A 25862-nucleotide genomic window follows, 5' to 3' on the forward strand; every position below is an offset into this window, starting at 1 on the left:
CAGTACATTTTTCATTACATTTGTTATAAACTAAATTTCTGTGATGGCCTTGTTTTTTCTTCACAAATCAAAGCTTGTTTACAAAAACAACAAACTTTTTGAAGGTCTCCAGACCTAATTTTAGCTGGCTGAGTCTAAATAGTTTCTGGCATTGTTACAAAATGAAATATTCAGTAATGCATCTTAAAAATGCCATACACAGACATATTGCACTGTGGTGTATTCTATTAGGCTGTAATCTCTCTCTCACATTAAATCGAAGGCAACTGGACTTGTATTTGTCTGTGGAAGACGTTTCGCCTCAAGCAGCTTCATCAGTTAGCTTGGATAAGAGGCGAAACGTCTTCCACAGACAAATACAAGTCCAGTTGCCTTCGATTTAATGTGAGAGAGAGATAACAATGACCTGGACGAATGAGAACATTCACAGACAGATATTAGGCTGTAAATATCAACTGGAGAGCCTTTATCAGCACAGCAAGGGGGGGGGCGACTATTTAGACCAGCCTCCTTTTGCACCAGATGTCCCTGGGAGAGCCAGAGAAGCTGCTGAGGATAGAGCACAGTGATCATTTTTGTTGCCACGATGGCTAGGTGGAGTGTGTGGCGCAGCCCTGTGACGCTGCCCCTACCCTGGATAGAAGAGTTGACATCAGGTGTGCGCTGCAGCAGTAGCATGCCAGTGGTCAAACAGGCGTTCTCAGAAAGTGGCAGTATTGTCAGGCCTTTCAGGGAGATTCCTGGACTGTGGAAGAATGGGGCGGCCAACTTGTACAATTTCTGGAAACTGGATGGCTTTAGAAACCTTCACCACATTATGGTTCAGAACTTCAAAACTTTTGGACCCATCTACAGGTATGGATGTCTAGGTGGTTTACATTACTTTAATAAAAAAAAATAAAATAGCTGCATAATGCTACTGTGTATCTCAAGTAATAATGACAAAACATCAAGGACTTTGAATTACGTCACTAGCAAGATATTTTGTTGTCCAAATCTAAACATTTTGTGTTCAAGAAGAATATCTGTGACCTACAATCCACAAGGTCATGTTTTCTAAAAACAAGCAGCTGATATATATTCACCCTTTCTTTTCTCTTTGTGTATGTCAGAGAAAAAATAGGTTATTATGAAAGTGTAAATATCATCAATCCTGAGGATGCTGCCATCGTGTTCAAAGCAGAGGGCCATTATCCTAAAAGGCTGAAAGTTGAAGCGTGGACAGCATACAGAGACTACAGGAATCGCAAATATGGAGTTTTATTAAAGTATGTGGTATTATTATACGTTTCTACCTGTATAATTTCTGTTTTACTAATATTTTGACGGAACCACAGGTTTTATTGATTGCTATAACACTGTGCCTACTAGTTGCCTGGCTAGTTTGAAGTTGACATCCTATCTTCCTGCAGGAATGGAGAAGACTGGAGATCAAACCGGGTGATTCTCAACAAGGAGGTGATTTCCCCAAAAGTGCTGGAAAACTTTGTGCCTTTGCTGGATGAAGTGGGCCAGGATTTTGTGGCTAGAGTTCACAAAAAGATAAAGCGAAGTGGCCAAAACAAATGGACTACCGACCTCTCTCAAGAACTCTTTAAATATGCACTAGAATGTAAGACTTACTTTCAACTCTCTTGATATTTATCTATTATCCTCACTGTATCGGCCAGTGCCCTTTTTTTCCTCACATTGCTTACTCTTTACACAGCGGTGAGCTCAGTGCTGTATGGTGAGCGTCTGGGTCTGATGCTGGACTACATTGACCCTGAAGCTCAACATTTCATCAACTGCATCACCCTCATGTTCAAGACTACCTCACCCATGCTCTACATACCTCCTGGTCTGTTGAGACAAATTGGAGCGAAGGTGTGGCGGGACCATGTGGAGGCTTGGGATGGGATCTTCAACCAAGGTCGGACTCAGAGTACCAGGATGAATTTTTACAGTTTTGATGTCATGATGTTTTCAAGATGTATTAGCAGAACACCAAATTGAGATTATAGCCTGAAAACAACATTTTCCTTTTTTCCATTTGTACTGTATACGGTGGAGCTTCTTATTCCAGTCTCATCCTTTTGTTGCATCAGCGGACCGCTGCATCCAGAACATCTACAGACAGTTGCGTCAGGAAACTGGCACTCAAAAGAAATACCCAGGAGTCCTGCCCAGCCTGCTTATGCTGGACAAGCTATCCATTGAAGACATCAAGGCCAGCATCACTGAGCTAATGGCTGGAGGAGTAGATACAGTGAGAAACAAATCATTTCTTTTCAGAGTGTGACTTCTTTTCGGCTTTTTAAGACCGCTTAGTTCTGTTTTTGTGTTTCAGACTTCTATAACGCTGCTGTGGACATTGTATGAACTAGCCAGGCACCCCAACCTCCAGGAGGAGCTGAGGGCGGAGGTGGCGGCAGCTCGGGCTGAAAGCCAGGGAGACATGCTGGAGATGCTGAAGCGGATTCCCTTGGTTAAAGGAGCTCTGAAGGAAACACTGAGGTGAAAGAAACAGTTTCACAAGGATTTGTGACAATGCCCTTGCCCTTGCTAACTGTCTAAGTCTGGGAGCCCTTCCTGCCCCCTGCTAAGTTGACCCTTGATCTTGTCTGTATCACACTGTAATGCATAGGTATTCAAAGAGGTGCAGTTACACAAAATTTCCTCATATAGATATATACATAGGACTTGAATGATTTTCTTCAACAAAGGCAGTAGATTATAGGTGCATTAGAAGACTTTAATTTCCTCGGAGGCATTCTACAGTACAAAATGCACCTTGTGGTAGACCTAATCTTAAATAAGGCCCACTAATACGATATCACACATAGTTTCTCTAATACAATAATACATTTTCCACTAACCCATAATGCATTTGCTCTGATAATGAACTTTTTTTAACTCTCAATTCTGCTACAGAGTTAAAAAGTTTCTTTCAATATTGAATTTTCACTTTCATACCACAGGTTACACCCAGTTGCAGTGAGCTTGCAAAGATACATAGCAGAAGACATCATTATTCAAAACTACCACATCCCAGCTGGGGTAAGAGGCAGTTATGAATCTTCAAGTCATGTTTTTGTATTTTTTTTTGTATTTTTTTTTTTTTAAAGAGACTGTGCAGTGTCAGAGGGAATGCTCACCGTTTTGTGTTTGTGTTTAGACTTTGGTTCAGTTAGGACTATATGCAATGGGAAGAGACCCCAAGGTGTTTTTTCGTCCGGAGCAGTATCTGCCTTCCCGCTGGCTGAGGACGGAGACGCACTACTTCAGAAGCCTGGGCTTTGGCTTTGGCCCCCGCCAATGTTTAGGACGCAGAATAGCTGAGACAGAGATGCAACTCTTCCTCATCCATGTGAGATATACAAAGAAAAAAGAGCACTTTCACCACATTTTATCACACATTTACACATCATATTAATTGTTTCCATTATCTTTGGCATTTGCAGATGCTTGAGAACTTCAGAGTGGAGAAACAGCGCTATGTGGAAGTGCAGAGTACCTTTGAGCTCATCCTCTTACCAGAAAAGCCTATAATTCTGACTTTGAAACCCCTACAAACTAGTCAGCAACACCATATTTGAGAGAAAAATGTGGTGCATGACAAATCAGGCCCATTTTTGTTATCCTTTATCATACATAATTGTAAAGGGCTTCACAAGGTACCACAATATACTGTAAATACAGAGTAAAATCTTCCAACCTGATTCGCTGACAGAAAGCAAGAAAAAAACTCGAGGAAGGAAAAAGAAATGTGCATGAACAAGTTACCTCAGATAATCCATAACTGGTGAACAAATTAATTATGTGTTTTGTATATTACTTAGTGAATAATAATGGAAATGTGTAGTCTGTGTGTGTACAATATACTGACAAACCTGGAATGTACAGTATCTTTATTCCATAATATGTGAAAATATAAAAAAAATAACTACCTAAAAAAATAAATAAAACAATACAACTGACAGGAAATATGTCTTGTACGTTTTTTTCCAGTAGTTCATTTGCAGGTCACTTTTCAGGTTTCCGCTTCCTCTGTATGCTTTGCTGATTTAAGGAATCTGATACAACCCCCTCCTGTAAGAAGTACAACAGCGGGGTAAATCATTCCATGTTGAATACCTTATGAAATGAAGCACAGTATGTAAAATTGATGAATGACTAACTGACCGAAGAAACATTATGAAGGATTGTGGTGGATGATCGGACGAAGCCGTGCCTGTGCTCGCTCAGTTTGGTCAAAAGATCCTGTTTCTGTCTCCCCCACAATTTAAAGTTCTCCTCCATCTGTATTAGAACAAAGGCAAAACATGCAAGCAACCATGAACCATGAATGAGACATATACAGTACAAGAATGTTTAATTTCTTTACCTGAGCCTCCAGTGTTTGGACTCTTGCCTCCGCCTTCTCTAGTTTATTCAGTAAACTCAGTCTTTCCTTGAGTGGTAGTACTTCCTTTCTCTGAGGGGGGCATGATACACGTCACTTTGAGAATTTCAATTGAGAAATCAATTGACTTGAATGTGTGGGAGTACCTGCGCTGCCTGCTGTATGATGACGGGGGCAGGCTGCCTGCGAATCCTGTCCAGCTCTTCTCTGAGACGAGAGTTTTCTGCTGCCAGGGCCGACTCTATTTCTTCTGTTCTGCGGTCAGTTTTACCTACACAGCACGAAGAGAGGTCTAGTGTCCTGGCCACACATGTTTTCGTGAATATACACCCACTGAGCATCAGGAACATGTGTACACCTGTTTATTCATGCAAGTATCTAATCAGGTAGCAGCTGTGTAATATATGAAATCATGCAGATACAGGTCAGGAACGTCAGGTAATGTTCACATCAAACATCAGACTGGGGAAAAATGTGATCTCAGTGACTTTGACCATGGCACGATTGTTGATTGTTTGAGGTTTGGGTAATTGTGAAACTGCTGATCACCTGGGATTTTCATTCACAACAGTCTGCAGAGTTTTTACTCAGAATGGTGCAAAAAACGAAAACATCTAGTGAGCAGCAGTTCTGGAGACAGAAACACTTGGATGATGAGAGGCGTCAGAGGAGAATGGCCAGACTGGTTGGAGGTGACAGAAAGGCCACGATAACTCAGATCAACACCAACTGTGGTGAGCAGAAAAGCATCTCTGAATGTAAAACATGTTGAACCTTGAGGCAGATGGAAACAGCAGAGTATCACGTTGGGTTCCACTCCTGTCACTCAGGATCAGAAATCTGAGGCTGCAGCGGGCACAGGCTCACCAACAATGGACAGATGAAGACTGGGAAAATGTAACCTGGTCTGATTCAGTCGGAATGGTCATTTTTGCACTTTATTTTCACTGAAAAAAATATAAAAATGGTGATGTGATTTTTGTTGGGTCTTGTACCAAACAAACATGTTCCTTTACGTCTGGAGAATATGATTTGTAGGCCAGGGCGTCTCCGTAGCACCACAACGCTAATGGTGCTAACAATGCACAACAACATTTTATCTTTATCAAAAAAATTCAGGTCCTGCGATTTGGATATTGCACTTGGCCATATTGCGCATTTGATTAAATTTGATTAATTGTGCAGCCCTATTGCTGACCATGTGCATCCCTTCACGGCCACCACCATCTTCTATTGGCTACTTTCAGCTTGATAATGCACTGCGTTACAAAGCAAAAGTCATCTTATACTGATTTCATGAACGTGACAAGGCGTCCAGTTTAACGGAACAGTCACAGCATCAATGTGTAGCTGGTCGACATGGACCAGAATCCAAAAGCAATGTTTCCAACATCTTGTGGCATCCATGCCACGAAGAACTGAGGCAAAGAGAGGCTCTACCCAGTATTAGTATGATGTTCCTAATAAAGTGCTCAGTGACTGTATATTTTCATCTCACTCGGTCCACTCACCTCTGTGCTTTTTCAACGCCAGACTTTTGTCACCACTTTGTCTGTTCTTCTCTCTGAGTTTGCCATCTAAGACTTTCTCCATCTTCTCAATGACCTAAAAAAATCGGCATAGCACAAGTATAAAGGATATTATCCTCACATATGCATTTCATAGACAGAAGCATTCCCTGTCGATAAATTGGATACAACTGGTATACCAATATGTGCAGAGTGAACAGACAGCGTTGCTCACTGTTCACCTTTTCCTGCTGTTTGACTGTGGCCTCCAAAGTTGCCATCCTTGCCAAGCGACTCTGGTGGTGCTGCAGATGCTCCTCCTGCTGCTGCTGCTGCTGCTGCTGCTGGTGGGCTCTGTGAAGTTTAAGCAGCTGCTTCTCGCTGTCATTCTTCTGCACAACACACATGTAAAGAAGACAGAGTAGAAAACCACATAAACACGACAAATACATTGACAAAAATTGTTTTAAGTTTCATTTGTGTAATGTGTGTTTGGTTCATCTTTTAACCTTGATCAGCTCATTTTGCAGCTGTTGGATCCTGTCCCTTTGCGAGGCCGCCTTACTGGTCTCACTTGCCAGTTTGAATTTCAGAGAGGCTTCAAAAGAACAACAGGACAAATTGTACACAGCAGCATACATTTGGGTAAAGATACATTTCTGTCTGTTATTTGTGCAGGCATAAGTACGTGCTGGTTTTTGGATTCATATGTTCATTTGGGAAAAGCAAGTTGACAGCTAATCATACCTAAGATGAGAGTGAGCATTTGATATGGAAACTCTGAAACTATTTAAAATTTAGAAAGATGGACATGTCGAGTCTGAGGCTTGGCCATTTGAACAATAATGATCAAAGCACCCATCAATAAGTCCTTTGAAATCTAATGGATTTTCTTTCGGATGTGACTTAAATCTAGTCCCTGCTTTGATGCCGGCAGAGAAACCTTCATGAAAATCCTTTCATTGAGGGTCACAAACTGTCCTTCAGGAGATAAGGGATGTACTACCCACAGAGCTTATCAGGGTCTGTGGCCTAAATGAGCTGCCTTATCACAAAACAGCACAGTCTGCTCGGGAAGAGACACTCACAAGGATTTGCAAACACACAGTGGGCCACCTTCCACATCACTACATCGTGTGCCAGTGAAATGCCCATAAATTCATAGCAACATGGAGTGAAGGTTCAACAACTGCTGGCTGGATAGTAAACTTTCTGACATTAATGAATCTGAATATTTGTCTACATTTGATCTCACCTTTTGAAGAGCTGAAAGAATGTCAGTCACTGTTTTTTTTTTTTTTTGCATGGTTTTGGTTCAGGCTAGTTTTAAGACAGCGCGCTAATGAATGAATGGTTGAGTAATTAACCATAGCGCCCTGCTGTGGCTTACCTATGTGGTCAGAAATCTCAGCCTTGGTCATGACGTCAATGTCTGTGTCATCCAGCAGATCTGGGCCAAGGTGCTGGTGCAGAGACAGATCACTGCGGAGCTGGCTGTTTTCTGCTTCCACCGTCACCAACTGCGTCCTCAGCACTATGATATCTTCTGCCATCTTATTCATGGCTGAGCGATAGTTTTCCACCTCCTGATGGAGAAGTGTCGCCTGTCAATCTCATGCTAGAATCTTGAAGGGGGATATTTGTTATAGTTTTTTAACAATAGTAATTTCATCCCCATTCCAAGTCAATCCCCTTCAGTGCTCATTAGTAAAACTGTGTTTAGGTTTGAGTTGCATGATGATAATCAAGGTTAGTGTAAAGTACAAAAATGACTGAAAACCATTTCCCCCAATGGAAAACCTCAAGCTCATTTGTATTCAAATAGCCAGAAACATTGACTGGTGTTTTTTTGTCTGAGTCAGTCTCATGTCTTTTCTTTTTTTCTACAAATATCGAGAGCAAAACAGGGCCAATGTCACATAACTGTCAACAAAATCCCAAGTAGTCCGGTGGGATGTTTTGATGTTGTGCTGTTCTACATGAACACCGCCTCTAGGTGTCTCTTCAACCCCATCTTTTGATAAAGTCCTCCAGGATGCAGTCAACAGGACATTTCTCAACACTAAGATCCCAGCAACAAATATGCATTGCATGTATAGTTTGTCATGAGGCTTAGTGTCTCAATAAATAATTGATTATTCCCAGTTTAAAATAAGCACATAACATGAGAAATGGCTAATGGGACATAGTTGAGCCAAAAAAGACAATTATGCCATAAAGTGTGATGTTCCTGTTAATCGATTGTCTAAGGCTGGGTTACAATGAATTCAGACCCCAGCTCCTCAGATCCAGGGGGACAATAACACCCTACCCTTCGAAGGTCTTTTGTCACGGGAGCTTTAACTGAGGATTTTGGATAAATCCTAGCGGTGCATTCAGGGAGCGTGCTACTGTGAAAGCCCATTTGCTGAACTCTAGAGGTGAAACTCCTGCCAAATTCCTGAGGGTATTTCAGTGAGACTAAAAAATGACACTGAATTTTACAAATTTTTTGCTTGCCTTTTCACATTCTTGTTGCCCTTCTTTGAAAAGAAAATCCTCACTGATTATAGTTTCCTGGAAAGCACTCAGAGATGCTTTCCAGGAAATGTATTGTTGCAGAGCTGTTATCAGGGCATGTTTCTGTGTAATGCATGAGCCTGTTGTCTATCAGTATTGTTCTCTGCTCTGTCACATGCCCCTCCATCAAGTTGAATAGATGGAAATGAATGGAGTCTGAAAGCAGGGTCCAGCTGCATGTGTGTGTGTGTGTGTGTGTGTGAGGTGGTGGTGGTGGTGGGGGCGATTAGGAGATTCCAATCTCGGATGGTGTGTTTGTGACTCCCATGGGACACAAGGGTGAAATTGAGCATCTAATTGAAAGGGCAGGGAAGAGGTGACAATCATGACTGTAGATGAGGTGGTGTCTCTGTTGGGGGGCCCACAGGCATGATGGGAAGGACGGCTCCCCATGATGAGTCTGGAAAGTCCCTTCATGTGTCAAAAATAAAAGGGGAGCCTCTGTGAACCTCGGTGAACACTGGAGGTTCCCTCCCCTCTCTGTGATTTGAAGACATTAAAATGGTCTAGCTGTCACACATACTGTCACTCCTGGACAATAATGTACCAAAGAAAGAAAGTAGCTGGATTGAAGCATGAGGATGTGATGCTTAATTTGGCTTTTCCAATCCGTTATCATTATCATTATGCATGTACAGTAGTATCATGCACTAATGGATGCAGTGTCACTGTGAAATCATCCAATTAATACCAAGAGCTCTGCCTTCTTCTTCATTCAGTCAAAATCTACATGAAGCAACATAAAATCTACATGCATACATATCATTTCAGCCAATCCACAAATCTAAACAGCGAATTTAAATAAATAATCAAATTCTGAAGAAAAGCTCACAGCAACAGGAGAAAATGTCAGGATATGCATACAGTATACAACACTCTCAGACCTTAGCACAAGCTTAAAGCTCATCAGCTCGATCCTCCTTAAGTGCAATCAGTCTGAGAAATGTTAATCTATTCCACTTGCTGCCATTTTGTCTCCTGTGCAGCTGTGAGTTTCTGCTTCATCTCACAGGCCCTCCCCTGTCGCTGTTCACTAACTAAACGTGACAGTGGGGATTGCCTCACTGATTGATTGTAGAGTTAACGTATTGATTGTGTCCAATCACCTTAGTTTGGAGGTTGGCGATCTCTGCCATGTTGGGATCATCCTCAAAGTTGTGCAGAGGGGGTCTGAAGCATGGACACATTTCATAAAAATGACTCATAACAGTAAGTGAAATGAATCTATAAAATCTCTGTTTTAGTCTTACTGAAATATTATTTATTAAGTGATCGTCACAATAAATCCATGTTTCACACATTTCTGTCTTACCGTATATGTGGCTGATGAACTTGATATGTGTGGTTTATGTTGGGTTTGTTGGCCTGTGTGGCTTCTGCCCTCTGAGTGGGTCTCTCCTGCTCCTGATTGGTTGCATTTTGGAGCTCAGTCTTTGCGAGGTACTGGTAATCTGGTAGGATCTGTGCCAGGGCATCATGAGGTGGGAGGTGATATCTGTCCTTCTGAAGCTGAAGAGAAAACACTGGTTTCAGTGGCAAACTCTAACTCCACACTAAGCTCGAAATTGTGTCAGGAATAGCACAAAATAAACATAACTTTTAACCTTAATCTTGTGTTTGGTGACCTTGAGACCATCTTTAACCACATAAAGACCACATAGTTTTACTTCAAATTAGTCTCTTAGGGTTTATATTTTTGGAGTTCAATTATATAATTGACCCCAAACAAAGGTAATCACCTACATGAAATCTGCAAAGCCAGTTTGTGGCAAAGGGAAGGATTATCACTTCAATACTTTGTCATCATTATTACACATACAGCAGGAGGTGAAGCCAATTCCAACAAAACAGGGTTAGGTTAAATAGATGACAGAAGCCACAAGAAAGCATTAACTGTTAGTTGTACAGAACAAGCAAAATGCTAAACAATCACCCATAACAATGTGGGAGAGCTGAATGACCTATGCAATGGTAACATTAAATCTACCAGTCCTGTTTTCACAGAAAATGAAAGCTTTTATCCAAAAAAAAAACGTTGCAGCTATGCCCTCTAACCACTCACTGTGCTTGTATGTGGCCTGTTCTGCCTCTTCATCTCTTGAATATAAAGGCTGTTACATCACTATGCATACAGTACCCACTTTATATCATGAGAGCTCTAATTCAACGGCCCTAAAGTCCTTTGAGTATGAGCCTTGCATATACAGTGTACACTGTCAATGGCTGCAGTTGCCAGGTAGCACAGATTCAAAGAAATGACATGAAACAGAGTCATTATCTATTATCTTCCTACAGGCGCTCCCTCCAACACAAATACCTCCACAGTCAGAGCCTACCTTTGTAGCTGCAGGGCTGCTGAGTGATTTTGTCTTTTTTGAGGCCTTCATCCAACAGGAAATGTCCTCATCAGAAGAATGAACACATAACTGGTGGTGGATGTGAAAGTTTGAACAATCAGATTGTAACCACAACACAAGCCTTGGCAACGCATTCAGGCCAATGGAAAGGGCTCCTGTTATGTAGAAAACACTGTGGTATCATGTTTCATATTCAAAACATTGCAGTACAAAGTACATTTACCCAAGTTCTGTAGTTGACTACAATTTTGAGGTAGTTTTATTTTTAGTAAATCCATTCTACTGTAATTCTAGTCCATTACATTTTGGAACCAAATATTGTACTTTTTACTCTTCTACAGTTTAGTCACGAGTTACTTTGAAGATTTCTATTCCTATTATAATATCATATGTATATATTATATAATATCCATTAATGATTCATTCATTCGGAGGAGTGACTTCCAAAAATTCTCTCTCTCTCTCCAGTCTCTCCAAAGTTCCTCTTACATAATCACTGAATCTTTGGACCTTTCCATAAACAATGTATTCATTTTTTTGCTCAGATCCAGATTACTAATACAAAATATCATCAAAAAATGAACTATGATGTATTAGTATAGATTAAGCCAACAAGCAGTATATGAAGTAGTTAAAACCAGCTCCACCTTTACCAGCTGCAACAATCAAGTAATACTTAATGCATCAATAATAATAATAATTCTTACTATTATAATATTATGGTAAAATGGGCCATTCTTTTTGTGCCAAATGTATTTTGATGATTTTACTTCTATGCTTTTACTTTTTATCTCTAAGAATATTACTACACTGACTTTTCTACTTTTAGTATTTTAAAGATCTGATTCTGCCACCGTTGCTTTGTTGTATCTTAGCATTGCCAGTAATATCAAACCTTATATTTATGCCAGAAAACAGTATGGAACAATCAATGGAATTAAAGGGAGGTTCCTGCTCAGTAAATACCAGCTCCCTGATGAATTAATCAGATTGATGGGGACTGACTGTGCCGTGCAGCACCTGTGGCACCACTGAGCATTTATTCCCAACTCCTCTCGACTCAATAAGCGTCTGATGTCAGATCACTGATGCTGTGTAAAAGACACATCTAATTTCAGTAAGAGTTGAATTTAAACTGTAAAATATTTTTTTTATTTGGAAAAATAGGACAGAGTATAGACAACTTGTCACTGTCAAGTGAAAAACATGTATCTCCAATTTTTTAATTTTTCAAAAATAAAAGTTTCCTTTTTCTTCCTACATTAAATAAACCTTAAATTAACTTAAAACTTCACTGGATGATCTGAAGTATACATGGACCCAAAGATGAAAACAGATCTGTTTTCATTAGCTCATGAAAAGCTGAGGCTTTGGCAATATGTGGTTTTTATAGGACAGTGACGAAATGTCAAAGGCTGACATTTTAGCCATCATGAATATAACATGACCTTAAAACCTTAAATAACTTGATAGTTGTGTATGTGCTTTTTTTTGTTGCATGAAATGTATACATATAAATTTTAACTTGCCTAAAGTGTGTCTACATATATTTATATGCAAATGTATCTGAAACCCTCAATAGCTGTGGATCAATAACTCTTCTGCTTTGGTTGCTCATTAGTGGTGAAGGCTCCGACAGACAATCATTGATGGCACAAGATCTGATTGAGACGAAATGATAAAAGTGGGGGCAGGGAGGAAAAGTCATCGATGTAAGACATTACTTTGCCAACTCATTTCCCAGTCTCCATCTTTACTAAATCTGCATTTAAACAGCAATGATAAAAAAAACACTGCTCTACAGTTACATGTCAAAATTGAACAGTGCCAATAAATCCTTATCCAACATTAACAGGTAATTAAATTAAATGTCATACAAATGTCATTACAAATTTTCCTCTCATAAACATGTGCATGGAGCATGGATATCGCTACTGCAGCTTATCATTTAAAGATCCTACGCTGTTCAGTTAAATATTTTCATAACTGACTGCTTTAATACGTGATAAATAATTCACTGGGTGCTTGCAGCTATGTGCTCTGCTAGAAGACATAATCTCTTGTAATCCAACAAGGGAAAACCTGTACCACTGAAAACACTTCCCGCAGAGTCTAATATCACATTATCATGTATGAAATTGCATGACAAATTTACAGAATCCTCAGAACAAAATCATTCATATTCACATGTTGTGCTCCGTGGTCGCTGCTCGTGTTCAGAATGCCTCTGACCCTGTTACATGTAATCTGTGAAGTGCTGGGGAGGGGAATGGGATGTATGCTGTGTATCCCCATACGAGAGGTGGGGAGGGGTGGGGTCTCAGTGACAGTCTCGGCCTGTGGCTGGAGCTTTCAGTAACATAATCAGAATTCAGCACACAGCTTGCAAAATGCAGCAAATGGGCTCTTCATTGGAGTGACAGCTCTGAGTCTGCTGCCACACAGGGCTTCAATTAGCCTGGCAGAGCAAGGTGGCTCCCAGGAGCTTTCTCTCCCTCCCTCCACATATTCCACCTTTTCCGTCCACCGCTATTTTTTTTTTTTTTTAAAACCTTCATCTGACCCAGACTTCACTCTTTTCCCTCTTTTCCCACATTTGGCCTCAGCTTCCTCCCCATCCATCCTGCTTCCTTAACCCTCCCATGCCACCATGCACACATGGGAAGCCGAGCGGAAATACTTGTAGTGTGCTAATGGACACAGACGTAAAAGGGGTGTTGGAGAACTGATGGGAATTGAAGCAGAAAGAGAAAAACACAGAGAAAAGAGGATGCAATGGTTTACATAGATGGTCCCTCAGTCACCACAGGAATTCAGCACTGCAGTGTGGGCTGCTCGGTTCCTGTTTTATGTCTGTGCTGCTGCAGTGGAGATCTTAATCAAGGAATAATAGGATTAGACGAGAGAAGCAACAGTTACACAGTCCTGCTTATCTTTAAAAAGAGAGCATTTCTCACTCAGGTATTTTTTTTTAAATGAGACATTTGTGTCATACTAACCTAATCTGCTGACAATAAAAGCCTTCATTAATTGTAGCTCTGAATTATATCGGGGTAAATTCCTATTCAAATTCTAATTTAGCCACATTGGTAATAATTGATCTGCATGTGGGCTCTACATGCAATTACATTCAAATATGTACAATTGAGTTTCAGTTAATTGTTGTTTCAGCAAGCTGTGACTCAAACATGTCTTGTGGCACCACAATATTTAATTACAGGCCTCCCCTGAGAAAATGACATTTTGCTCTGTGTGTAATCACATCTGTGCCCTGTCAGCAAAATAAAATCACATCTGCAGTGAGCCGTTACTGGACTGTGGCTATAAAGGTTTTTAAAATATGGCAATTGAGAGAGGAGGGAGGGAGAGGTAAAGAGAGAGAGAGAGAGAGAAAGAGAGAGAGGTGTGTGTCAAGGACAACATGCAGCTTTGACTCAAGGACGTGCGAGGCTGAGAGCCAATACCACTCCCTACGAGGTCCACAGTGAGAGCAAAGCCAAGGATTATCAGTAAATCAGCGTCTGTCAATTATGGTTATGCTGCCGTGAAACCACAGTCCTCCATAAATGAAAAGGGCACACATATAAAAGCAGGGCCTGAACATAATGAATAGTGTGGCCGATGAGTGCATCCAAACACACTGCTCTGTGACAACAATGGGGTGCTGAAAATAAAGGTACAATAGATCATATTTTCATGAAACAAACTGGTAACATTTACTCCCTTTATATATTGACTTAATATATTTGGTCAAGAAGTCCATAGTGTAAAGTACTTAGATATTTTAGGTAAAAGTACCAGTTCCGCAATGTAAAAATCCTCCATTACAGGTAAAAGTCCTGCATTTAAAATCCTGCTTAAGTAAAAGTACTGAACTTTTATCAGCTGAAGTATTAAAAGTAAAAGTACTTGTTTTGCAGGAAATCGGCTCCTGTGAATACTGACGCATTAATGTGTAAGTAACACTTAACGGCAATAGCTACTTCCAGTGCAGCTTGTTTATCTACTTTATATTATATTATAGTTCACTTGCTCAGGCTCCCCCAAAGGGTCACAAGATAAATCTGAGGAGTTGTGAGAGATGAATAAGAAGAAAAAGTTCTGATACAAACATTTGGATTAATCTTTGAGACATTTCTCTAATCTTTGGTGGAAGTGTTAATGATTCATAGACATACATACCTCTTTATTGGAAGGAATCACAAGTCAAAAAGATCGGGAACATCTGGTTTCATCATTAACAATGTGTTTATTTCATAAAATAATCATATGTTTTTTAATGTAAAATTTCAATCTGAAAAGTCAGTCAGTAACTGCAGCTGTCAGATAAATGTCATTCAGTCAAATATCGTGTCATGAGTAAAAGTTACACTATTTACCGGTGAAGTGTCTGTACAAGTATTAAGTGGCATAAAATGGGAGACCAAGCCAGCAAACCAAAACTATGATATAACACATGGAGGCTCTCCTTGGTGTTCAGTAAAACCTGTCTGTTTTCTGGGAATTCAATGATCCAACATGTACGGGAAAGGTGACTAACCCTCTTGGGACAATGAAGCAACCTAAACCAGCCTTAAAGCCAACAGCAGGCTGATATCTGAGCCACACCCAGCCACGGCACAGCAAGTGTCAGTGACAGCATTTCCCCGCAGGCTTAACATGACCTTTCCAAAATGCTATACAACTGAAGCTTAATGACTAACACACCAGTTGACATTTACCGAAGCCAGCTTACTGCCAAATAGTTCAGAAAAACATTAAAACGCTAATGTTGCTTGTATCCAAATGAGACCCCCCCCCCCTCCCCTCAAGACTGAAAGGTAGCGAGATATGTGTGAAACTTCATATTGTATCGGAAATGAGCTGTAACAACAATAGGTTTTGCAGAAATTATTCAATGGCAAAGTAGGACATTTAGTTGAAAATCATGTTGGGTATAGTTGCAACAACAACACAACAAATAAATCCAAATCAATTAAACATCTTTGTTTAAAATTAAAAGCACCTCCTGTCTGAGGCTGTGAAAAGGGCATGAAGATTGATGAGAGTGGTAGGCGTGCCTTTTGTGTAATACATCATTCCTATTTTGGCAGGACTGTCACTGGGATTGAATTTACATCAGAGGGCAGACAAGTGATGCAATGATGTCAACACCCGGCCACACAACCCTTCCCGAAAGCACAGGGCTGAGGTCAGACAGCCAACTGATGTAACTACAAGGCTTAGAGGGAAACACCAACATCCACCCGAGATCCCGTCAGGAGATGGATATCTTGAGAACATTTTGTGTCTGAAAAGCCAGTGACCTGCATCTTGATTATTCCAGTATGAGAGAACAGGTCAGTGGCACAACAGCCATAGAAGAAAGGGTCAATGGATCCAAATGATGACCATATAAATTACCCTCGTTCCAGTGTACATTACTGTGGAGAAGATGGCTGTTTAGAGTGCTGTTTGGTATGCGTTCATCAGTCATAGGTTCCATGCAACCTTGGAAAAGACCATTTATCATGTGTAGAGAGGAATTAATGGTATTAGCCAGGGGTCCACCAGAGGGTTAAAGACTTACATTAGCTTCATATCGACCAAGGGGAGTGAAGGAACAGGGGGCTGATGGGATATTTTGCAGTCAGGGTGCATCATTTACATTTCTAAAATAGACAAGAGCATGGAATAGAGAAGTTAACCCTTCAACCTTCTTTTTGTGTGGAGCAATGCTCCAGTCTTTAATGACCAGGCTGGTCTATTCAGGGTTTCATGATGGACAGCCCTGCATAGATGGACAGATGATAGGCTATTAGCTGGAGCTGACACAAGACAAGCTAGACAATAGCTGACACTGCTGGAACAGCTTCATTGTGAAGCAGCAGCGGCACATCTGTATTCAGAGGTGAGTGTGAGGTTACACATTTAGCAGAACGGCTTTAAATCTGTTCTACACGGTCTGGGTCTGCTCCAGCTGCGGAGTGTAGATAGAGGCCTCCACATGGCACTTCAAACAGAGCAGCCCAGCCCAACCTGCACACCAGACTGGAGCCGAGGAGCTCCCTTCATCCCCACTCCGCCCTTATCACAGAACAACAGGAGAATGAGGTAAACAACTGAGGAATTAGCAGTAAATAAGCCTGGTAAGAGCTGTTTTAATGACTCTGCTGTCTGTTAAATGTAGAATCATGGAGTGCTGTGCGCAGGGGTGGGGCAGTGCAGTTTCCAGGAAACGCCTGTGAGGTAAGTTAACCTGGAAATTTACATAAACGGTCTTTCTTATATTTTGGTGCCAGATGGGTGTATTAGAAACACTGATTAAATGTTTTCAAATGGCGTTCACTCCAAATGATGATAATGGCAAACATGTGCTTGGGGCTCTTCCACATAACAGACACCAGAACCTTGGCTTATGATGACCCTCAGTGTTCAAGGTCTCTAAAGCTCTCAGCTCTTCTATCTAGAGTCAGACTGAACCGCCCACATTCATGATTCCCCCTCCCCACACATGCCTGGTTTGCTCCGGAGCATTTCTATCTGCTTTTGTCTGTCAAGGCCAGCTTGTATCACATCAGCTTTTCATGCATTTCAGTCCAAGACTTATGTATACTGGACTGTGACCAGCGCCTTTTGTCCTTGTTGATCCTGTTATCTACTGCATGTCTTCAATTTCCAGCAGAAATTAAATAATGGACTAAAAGAAAAAAAAATAATGTCTGCATTCCAGCACAGACATAACACAGAGATGGAAAATCACATCAGTAGGGTAGAAAGATACCTATGAGAAAAGAAAGGCTGTCGAGGAGAATGTTTTTTACGTATGAAAAGCTTTGAGTAGTTTCAGTTAAAGCAGCTAAAATATCCAGCTTTATCTCAAATATCTCAAATTCTACTGCCAACTGGTGTCCTGACACCGCCGTTTTAATTTTATCCAGAAATTAAACTCACTGGACAATTTATTAGTAATGGTGAAAATAATAAAAACCATAACCAGATAGTCACAACCCACAAGAGAACCTCTTAGTGACAACACAAAGCCACTAGGTGTCACTGTGACCCCATTTCATCTCCTATCAGCTGATCGACAGACACTAACCTCTGTGTGAGAGAAGTGCTAGGAGACCGCCTCTGTAATGGGATGCTCACGCTACTGTGTCCAAACTGCACAGCTGCAATGTGTGAAAAGTGTCTGTAAAGCTATTACTATTCAGGGCCACTTCCACTCTGTCTGCAATACTCTCAACCCACAACAGTGCCCAGCGGCGGGGGGGGGTGGGGGTGGGGGGCTCAGAAATTACTGTACGCTGCAGCTCTGCTGGAGTAGGACTGCATATATTATGCAGCTTCTGAACCTGGGGTCCTGCCTGTAGGGAGGATTGCAGCCCTGCCAATAAAACATANGGGCCCGGGGGGGGGGGGGGGTGGGGGTGGGGGGCTCAGAAATTACTGTACGCTGCAGCTCTGCTGGAGTAGGACTGCATATATTATGCAGCTTCTGAACCTGGGGTCCTGCCTGTAGGGAGGATTGCAGCCCTGCCAATAAAACATACACAAAGGATTTCACACATGCTGCAGCGGTGATGACGCTCGGAGAACAGTTTGACAATCAGATGCACGACAAGTTTGATGTAATGCTGACTGATATAATGTGCAAGGTTGATTTCACTTTAGCCAACAAGATATGAGCAAACACATGCAGAGATCCCAGATGACAAGATTGGCCAGAAATTATAGCAGTACTCCTTATCCTCCTCCTTTTCTTCCCTCCTGTACACTCATATCTACACTTTTCAGTCAAACAGCACAAAAAGGCAAAGTGGATGTATTAATGCACAGCAGATCTACCTGACTGCTGCTATCAGGCCTCTGTTTGTTCTGACTGATGGAGGAAAAAAGTAATCAGATTCTTTTCAGGGCAGCCATTGCACAAAATCAATAGCATATAAGGAGGCCTGATGAATTTAAAATTTGTACTCAGAGTGAGTATTGATCAGTCTCAGTCAAAAGACTTTTGAAAGCCCATGTAGATTTACAATCAATATGTAGTTTAACACACATAACTCCACTGTTATAAATCAAACATCAAGGAGAATGTATGTGAGTAACATCAACACCATTAAGTCATTTATTTTAAAATAATTGAGCCTGATCACAGTGTTACATGTAATAAGCAGTGCTGCTGTAGCCTTTATGCTTATGACATAAAAAGTAGACAACACACACAATTTACACAGATCTGGGCTGGGCATGGTCCTCTTGCTTGGGAGGGACAACACAAGTAAGGGACTCCTCCTCCTGGTCTGCCTCGAGCAAGACACAGTGACCAGGAGATTGCATGGAGCGGTCAATAGAGATTCTGGACATCACCTGGATTCTATTTTAAATACCACCACACAGTCAACACATTACCCCAGGCATTACTGGTACCAGCATTTTAAATAGTGATATTATAGAAATAAAAATAAAAAAAACATCTGTGATTTAGAAATGCAATTCCAAATGAGTTCTCAGTGGTTATGTAACCTTGACACACTTGAAACTAAAACAAAGTACCTGAATGAACACAGCAGTCCAGTAGACAGAGCCTGCATCATGTGAGGTGGAAATGATCACAGTCTTCCTCTGGCTCATCAAAATGAGAGCTGTGTGCTGGAAGGTATTCTCCAGACTCCTATCTAATAGCATTAGGAGCGGATATACATCACATGGACTAATCCAGCTGTTCCCCACAATTACATTTTAGCCTCTTAGACATATCTGGCCCAAGTTCATTGCAACAGTGCTTTCCGGGCAGCGAGTAATGATTGAGTTACTGGCTGGAGAGGGAGTCGAGTAAAAATACTTATGAGTCTCATTCATATTCAATTTAATTTTACAGATATTTAAATCAAGACTGCAGTGAATGACTATTTTCATTGTCATTAATCTGCAGATTGCTCACTTGATTGATTCATCATTTTGTCTATGAAAAAAAACCCAAAAGAGGCTCAGCTTTCAGTCACAGTGTGACAGAGAAAAGTGACCAATCTTCACATTTGCAAAGCTTGAACTAGTGAATGTGATGGTGATTATCAAAATAGTGGCTGATTAATTTTCTGTGGATCAACTAAATGATTAATCTTCTAATCACTGGTCTAATCTAAACTCTAATCTAAGCTATAATTTTAATTAAGGCAGACTGTAGTTTTGTTACAGGATGGACCAAATTTAGGATGGTAGCAGCAGCTGTCTGCCGGCCTTATACAAAGGGGATTACTAATTCAGGTCAAGGAATATATACTAAAAGAGATTTAGATGAGAACCATAATAACTAGTAGTAGCATTAAATAAATTATACAGTTGTGTTATTCTTACCATGTACTGAGCTGTCAAAATACTTGCATGTAGAGCGTCTGAAATATGAGACAAAAATAATAAATCTTTATTTTTGTATTCCAAGCAACATAAAAATACTATGTTGAAATGTTACTACCAGATCAAAGTTTAAAAGTTCAACTGGAGCACAGAGACATGCTCATGTAAATAAACATACTACATGACATTCATAAAAATCAGATCAGCCCACAGGATGAGGCTGCATTCATCTCAGAGACAGACTGAGCCAGACTCTGCTCTGTATCTTGCAATTTGAATCCTGGCTCACAAATGGATCCTTTATTAACCTGGCATCTGGAGGTCATCTAGTAAGCAGACTTTTCCTTGAAGCACGACTCCAATCTGTCTCTCGGAAATGAGGGTGCTGGCCTGTGAGAGGCACTGGGGATGTGTGGTCTGTGTCTGGGCGTGTTTGAGGAAAAAGAGAGACGTTTACAGAGGAAATACAAGGCACTAAGCTATGCGCAGTCACACCGTCCTGTCTTTGTTTGTGCTTCTTGTCGGGCCCACCTGCCCACTGACACATGAATTACACTGCAGGGATGTTACTCCATGTTCTATCAAATACAGATTAAATAGGCTATTGACCCTTTCGATCGTTCTGGTTGGGCCAGCTCCCCCTATCTCAAGCTAGACTAGTAATTTATGGTGTGGTAGAGTCTAACACACCAAACTTCAACCTCAGTACAAGAGTGTAATGGGAACAGCTGTGGAGATAGCGCCTGCCAGAGTGCTGCAATGATGATGTGCCTCTCCATCCAGCAGCAGGCAACGAGTTGCAGCGAAGCCCCCTGGCGCTGTCCATGGTTCTGAGGAGAACAAAAGCATCAAAGCCAGAGCTCTCCTCCTCGCTCCACTCATACGGGGAGGGGCTGAGCTGTGAAGGGGGAGGCACCATGTGTACTTGATTCAATTAGGCAGTCTGTGAGGCCTCCCCTGGGAGCAGGCTGCAAAGAAGGGGGCTGCAGGCCTGTCTAACAAAGACGTTCAGCCCACCCCTTTGCCCCGAATGAATCCACCTCATTAGTCAGCCGAGTAAGTGTTGATCATCTCAAACAGTGTCCTCACTACACAACAGTAAGAAGAGGAACAGATCTCCTTCTGACTCTCTGTCAGGCTGAACCGAGGCAACATGAGAGTTTAAATAAAACAAAAAAACACCCATTTGGATTTCTGTTGCACTGGTGAGTATTTGTGCTTACTAACTGAAAGATGGCAAAACCCTAATTTTGTGCAATTTATGTATAGGCGTACTCTACATTTCATGCTACATGTTATGATTATGAGTTAAAATGACTTCAGTGTGTCCACACTAGTTGAGCCTCTGCAGCACAAACAGATATTGATACAGGAATTCAGGCTGAGAAAATAAACCAGTTGCAATATCTCTGTCAGCTCAAGCTGTGTGAGAGCGTCAATAAAAACCATATCTCTTGGCAAACATCTGTCATATCCACGGTCTGACTTACACCACTGAAAGTCCAGCATGTTTCAAAGTTTCCTCTGTATCGCAGAGAATAAGCAGAGCATTTAAGATCTTTTGAATGCCAGACAGATAAATGAGATCCAGTGACATTAGTATTCATTTTCTGTTCTGCTGGTCCTCTGAAACACAGCAGATGTCTGTGTTTGTACGTTTGCACATTGTCAGAGTCGCTCATAAGCGATGGAGGAATTTTATAGGAGAAAAAAAAAGGCAACATCTGCCTGGTCTGCTTTAATCAGTGCGACGGCATAATCTGTCAACACCGATCTGCTGAAAAATATTTTCAAGATCATTATACAGAGGGGTGGCTCATGGCAACCTGAAAACACATGTTAATGCACATGTTAATGCTTTGATCGATGATGTAGGAGTAGGTAATACAGCCCAGATATGTGGTTGAAAGAGTTGGGATAGGACCATAGTGTGAATTATGGTGTTTGATCCCTCATGAGACTTTTGGTTTTCATGGCACCATGCAATAAATCAATAGAAATCAATAGATGAAAAAAAAAAAAAAAAAAAACCTCTGCGAATGTCTGTTCAGTCACAGACACAACTGCTCATGTGTGCTCATATCCACCGACAGGCCCACCACCCTGCAGCCTGACAGTCACACCTGCTGTGCTCTGGGACCACTTGGCTGCTTTAGCAATCATTGCCATCATAGGAACCAGAGATAATTACACAGCTTCCACCCACCAGCCTGGCCTGCTTCGCTAAAACCATATTGCTCCAGTGCAGCAATAACACTTGTCTAAATGAATGCATGCCACTTTACTGCACATCTGACAGCGCCCATTTATTCTGCCGTCCAACTGGAAAGAAAAAACAAATTAATTTGGCACTTAAGGCCCCCACCCCTGTGAATAATGTATCACCGTTCCCCCAAACTGCAACCCCCCCCCATCCCCAAATCACCATTATTCAGCCCTCTTTATATGATTCTCGGTTTTAACACACCTGTTAGTGAGTCTTCCATCAAAGCCTTTTAACATTTACACAGAAAGTTGAATCACTGGTGATCTCAATCTGTTCTCATTAGTGTTGCAATTTATCTTGTGCTATTATTACATCTGTCGGAAACAAGCATTTACTCACTGTCTCCCCAATTAATACAATGGGAAATGTCCATCTGTAAAACTTTACAAAAAAATGGGCACACATTGCACAAGTGCTCTGGAGAGAAACTAATCGGTCTACACATTTTAAAAAATCTAATTGAGTGTTGAAAGTCAGTATCAGGTGTATGGCACATTTATGTGTTAGCCACTGTCTCTTTGTTCACTTCACACTGTCTAGTTTATGGTCTGGCTGTCAGAATAACAGCTCTCTAACAATTATCACTTGTGCACCCAGATCCTAGTAACACCTCTCCTCCTCCCCTTGGGGAGGACAGACATTGGGCTTTACACTCTCTTGTGCCCCATTATATTTATGCAAATGAGACTAAAATCAGGGGAAATCAGGGGGCATCTTTTCCTGTTAGCGCTAATTAGCTATGAATGCTATATTGTATACATTATGTATGAGATCCCCCATGCAGCTATACATTGTGACCTTGAGCACAAGGCCACATTTGGATTGTAACACCAAGAAGTCTTGATTCCTGCAGTCTAACACATACAGAGGATCTCAGCTGAACAGTGACAAATTCTGTACACAGCAATAAAAGGCTGAAGTGACAGTCTGGGGAATATCTTTTTGAAAATCATTGTCCGGGAACATAATACTTACTATTAATATCATGGCTGAAGCGTGCCAATGAATCAGGCCTCATAAAGGAGCCAAACAGCAGGAGAGAGGCGGAGCAGGGACATAGGTGACAAGACACATCACATCCAAGATTGCCACTCCGCTCCCAAGAGCTAGTAAATGGTATTTTCTCTGATCCCATAAAAGAGAATGCATTAAGATAATAATTTTGAAAAGCAATTATTAAAGAGCCATAAAGTATGTTTAGTGCCCTATCCAGGCAAGTAGTGCATATATTTTTTTAGTAACTGAACTGGAAAGTGAGGCCTGGGGCCTCATGGCTGTCTGTGTGGCTCCATGTGGAAAAAAAAAAATGAAAGGAAAATTGACTTATGACAAAGTAGGCATCAATATTTGAGTCTTTGAGAAAACAAATGTAGGCTAATTCTTAGCTAACCTTGTTTTTAACTGGATACAAGGTTAGTGACTGAGTTTAAAATAATTGTGGCTCCTGATGTAACGTAAAAACATCGACTGAAAGCAGGGATAAAATGATCCACTAAAGTGGACTGTAAAAATCAATAGTAACCATGCAGGAAAATAGTGGTGATTAAACCCAGTGTAACTCAGAGATCTACATCTTATTTATGATAAATCACAGAAGTATGTAATGATACTACAACCTATTAAAATGATTGAAATTGTGAGATGCAGTGAAAAAAATCCAAACCGTTCTTAACGGAGGCCACAAAGTGATTAAATCAGGAGATTTAGGGGCTCAAAAAGTCACTTATACGGCAAGCAGATATTTCTGACAGAACAAAATATTATTAATGAGGTAAAAAAGATATCAGTGTCTTTGTGATTGGACGTCGTGCTATGCTGACAGCTAGTGTTGAATGGAAAATCAACAGACTTCTACCTAATGTACAGTATATCTATAACAATAGGAAATAATCTGTAACAAAGGAAAACAACACAAAGAATGGCTGTTGTCATGGCAATATATGTAAAACCCTGTAAAACAACACACTCTGTAACACCTATAATGAAATACAGTAGAGCTGTGGAAAAAAGTGAGTATTACAAGTTAAGCGTAAGCAATTAAGCTCCTCACTCACCCTCAGGGGAAACTTGTTCACCTTCACGCCTATGCCCCATTTCTGATATTAGCTTCCTGTGCGGCTCCTGTTGGATGAGCCATGTGAGTGCAGCACTAACTAACAGAGAACAGCAAGACTCAAACTCTGCAGGAAGGTTTCAGGGCATATTCAAAACTGTGTAAACATTCCTGATTTAGCAACAGTTTAGTCTCACATTTTCTTCCTGTACATGTTTGACTTGTCCCCATGTTACCAGTGGTTATGGAGTACTCCACCGTCAGAGCAGCAGCTCCAGTAAACATGGCAGCACAATCTTGTTCCAGAAACTGAAAGCTGTGGTTCCACACACGCTGCGTCTCGAGGGAAACAACCTGGGAGACCTGCAGCAAACACAAGGGAGCAGCACAGCAACACACAACAAAGACTCAGTGTGGCTTCAGGAAATTATCTGCATTCATCAAAAATTAAAACATACTCTGAATGCATCTTTAGTCTACTGTGAATCTATATTAAGCACAGCTTGTCCCTGGGTTAATAAGAGAGTCTCTGGGCGGGATTGAGAGGACATGACGATCAACAGTTGGCACAGCGAGGCTGATCCCAGCAGGCAGTGCTGTTGTGGCATAGCTGGGGTGAGAGCGTGCCCAGCACCTGGCTGGTGCCCTGGGGGGAGCTGGCAGATGGTACTGACGCTGGGGTGTGCAAAGAGGGAGGGCCCCGCAGGTGAGGAGAGGAGGCAGTGCCAACAGAGGGGGGGTCGGGCAAAGGGACTCCAATGAACTAGGCTGGAGAGGGGTCACAATATGCCCCAGGCAAACAGATGTTTCAGCTCATTAGGGCTTATAACACTGGTCTGCATACTTTACTGAAGTGAATTATTTATCTCTGCAATGTCTGCATCTTTCTGTAACCTGTCTCTCACCCCCTTAGTGTTTTCTTGCTCTATGCTACCATGTATAGGTGCAGCTCATGCTGAACATACGCTGCAGACTGCTCCTGTGTATCTATATGTTCTGCCAGAATGAGCACTGTTTAGAAACACACAGAGATTGCTAAGAGTGTCATTTACACACCGCCCGATGAGTGCTTATCCATGGGGACCTTTGAGCTTCAAATGTCATTGGCTGAGGCTCCTCTGAGCGCACACAAAGGTCACCAGTGACACTGGCTCCAGAGCTCCTTATTGATTCCCAATCTACCACCATTACGCCTGGCAATTACAGATGGAACTGAAATTCTAATCATGGAAATAAATTCAGTCTCAGGATGTATCTGGAATTGTAATGTGGTGCCAGTACATGTATAATTCAATCTAAGATCAGGGATTCCTCTGTGTGCTGGTGGACACTTTTCCCACATGTGCTGCCATTTAATGATAACATTAATACGTTTAATATTAATATTAAAGATCTG

General features: G+C 41.3%; 2 protein-coding genes across 2 annotated transcripts; one reads left to right on the forward strand and one right to left on the reverse strand.

Annotated features, from left to right (window-relative positions):
• The first annotated feature begins 443 nt into the window (after positions 1-443).
• Positions 444-3957, forward strand: LOC111228419 (cholesterol side-chain cleavage enzyme, mitochondrial). The gene is made up of 9 exons (XM_022754281.1): positions 444-855; positions 1113-1268; positions 1413-1612; positions 1709-1912; positions 2088-2248; positions 2330-2496; positions 2961-3039; positions 3158-3349; positions 3444-3957. Exons 1-9 carry the CDS (start codon positions 587-589, stop codon positions 3576-3578), a joined length of 1563 nt encoding a protein of 520 aa, XP_022610002.1. The 5' UTR covers positions 444-586; the 3' UTR covers positions 3579-3957.
• ccdc33 (coiled-coil domain containing 33) lies at positions 3608-10857 on the reverse strand. Its single transcript, XM_022754282.1, has 11 exons — positions 10788-10857; positions 9764-9960; positions 9558-9621; positions 7283-7478; positions 6402-6490; positions 6135-6284; positions 5896-5989; positions 4531-4655; positions 4367-4456; positions 4165-4281; positions 3608-4071 (listed from the first exon to the last, which is right to left on the reverse strand). The coding sequence occupies exons 1-11, from the start codon at positions 10836-10838 to the stop codon at positions 4006-4008; spliced, it is 1239 nt and encodes a 412-aa protein (XP_022610003.1). The 5' UTR covers positions 10839-10857; the 3' UTR covers positions 3608-4005.
• Between the last annotated feature and the right edge of the window lie 15005 nt (positions 10858-25862).

Source organism: Seriola dumerili, unplaced genomic scaffold (assembly GCF_002260705.1).
Source record: "Seriola dumerili isolate Sdu_G_001 unplaced genomic scaffold, Sdu_1.0 BDQW01000219.1, whole genome shotgun sequence".
Taxonomy (NCBI): domain Eukaryota; kingdom Metazoa; phylum Chordata; class Actinopteri; order Carangiformes; family Carangidae; genus Seriola; species Seriola dumerili.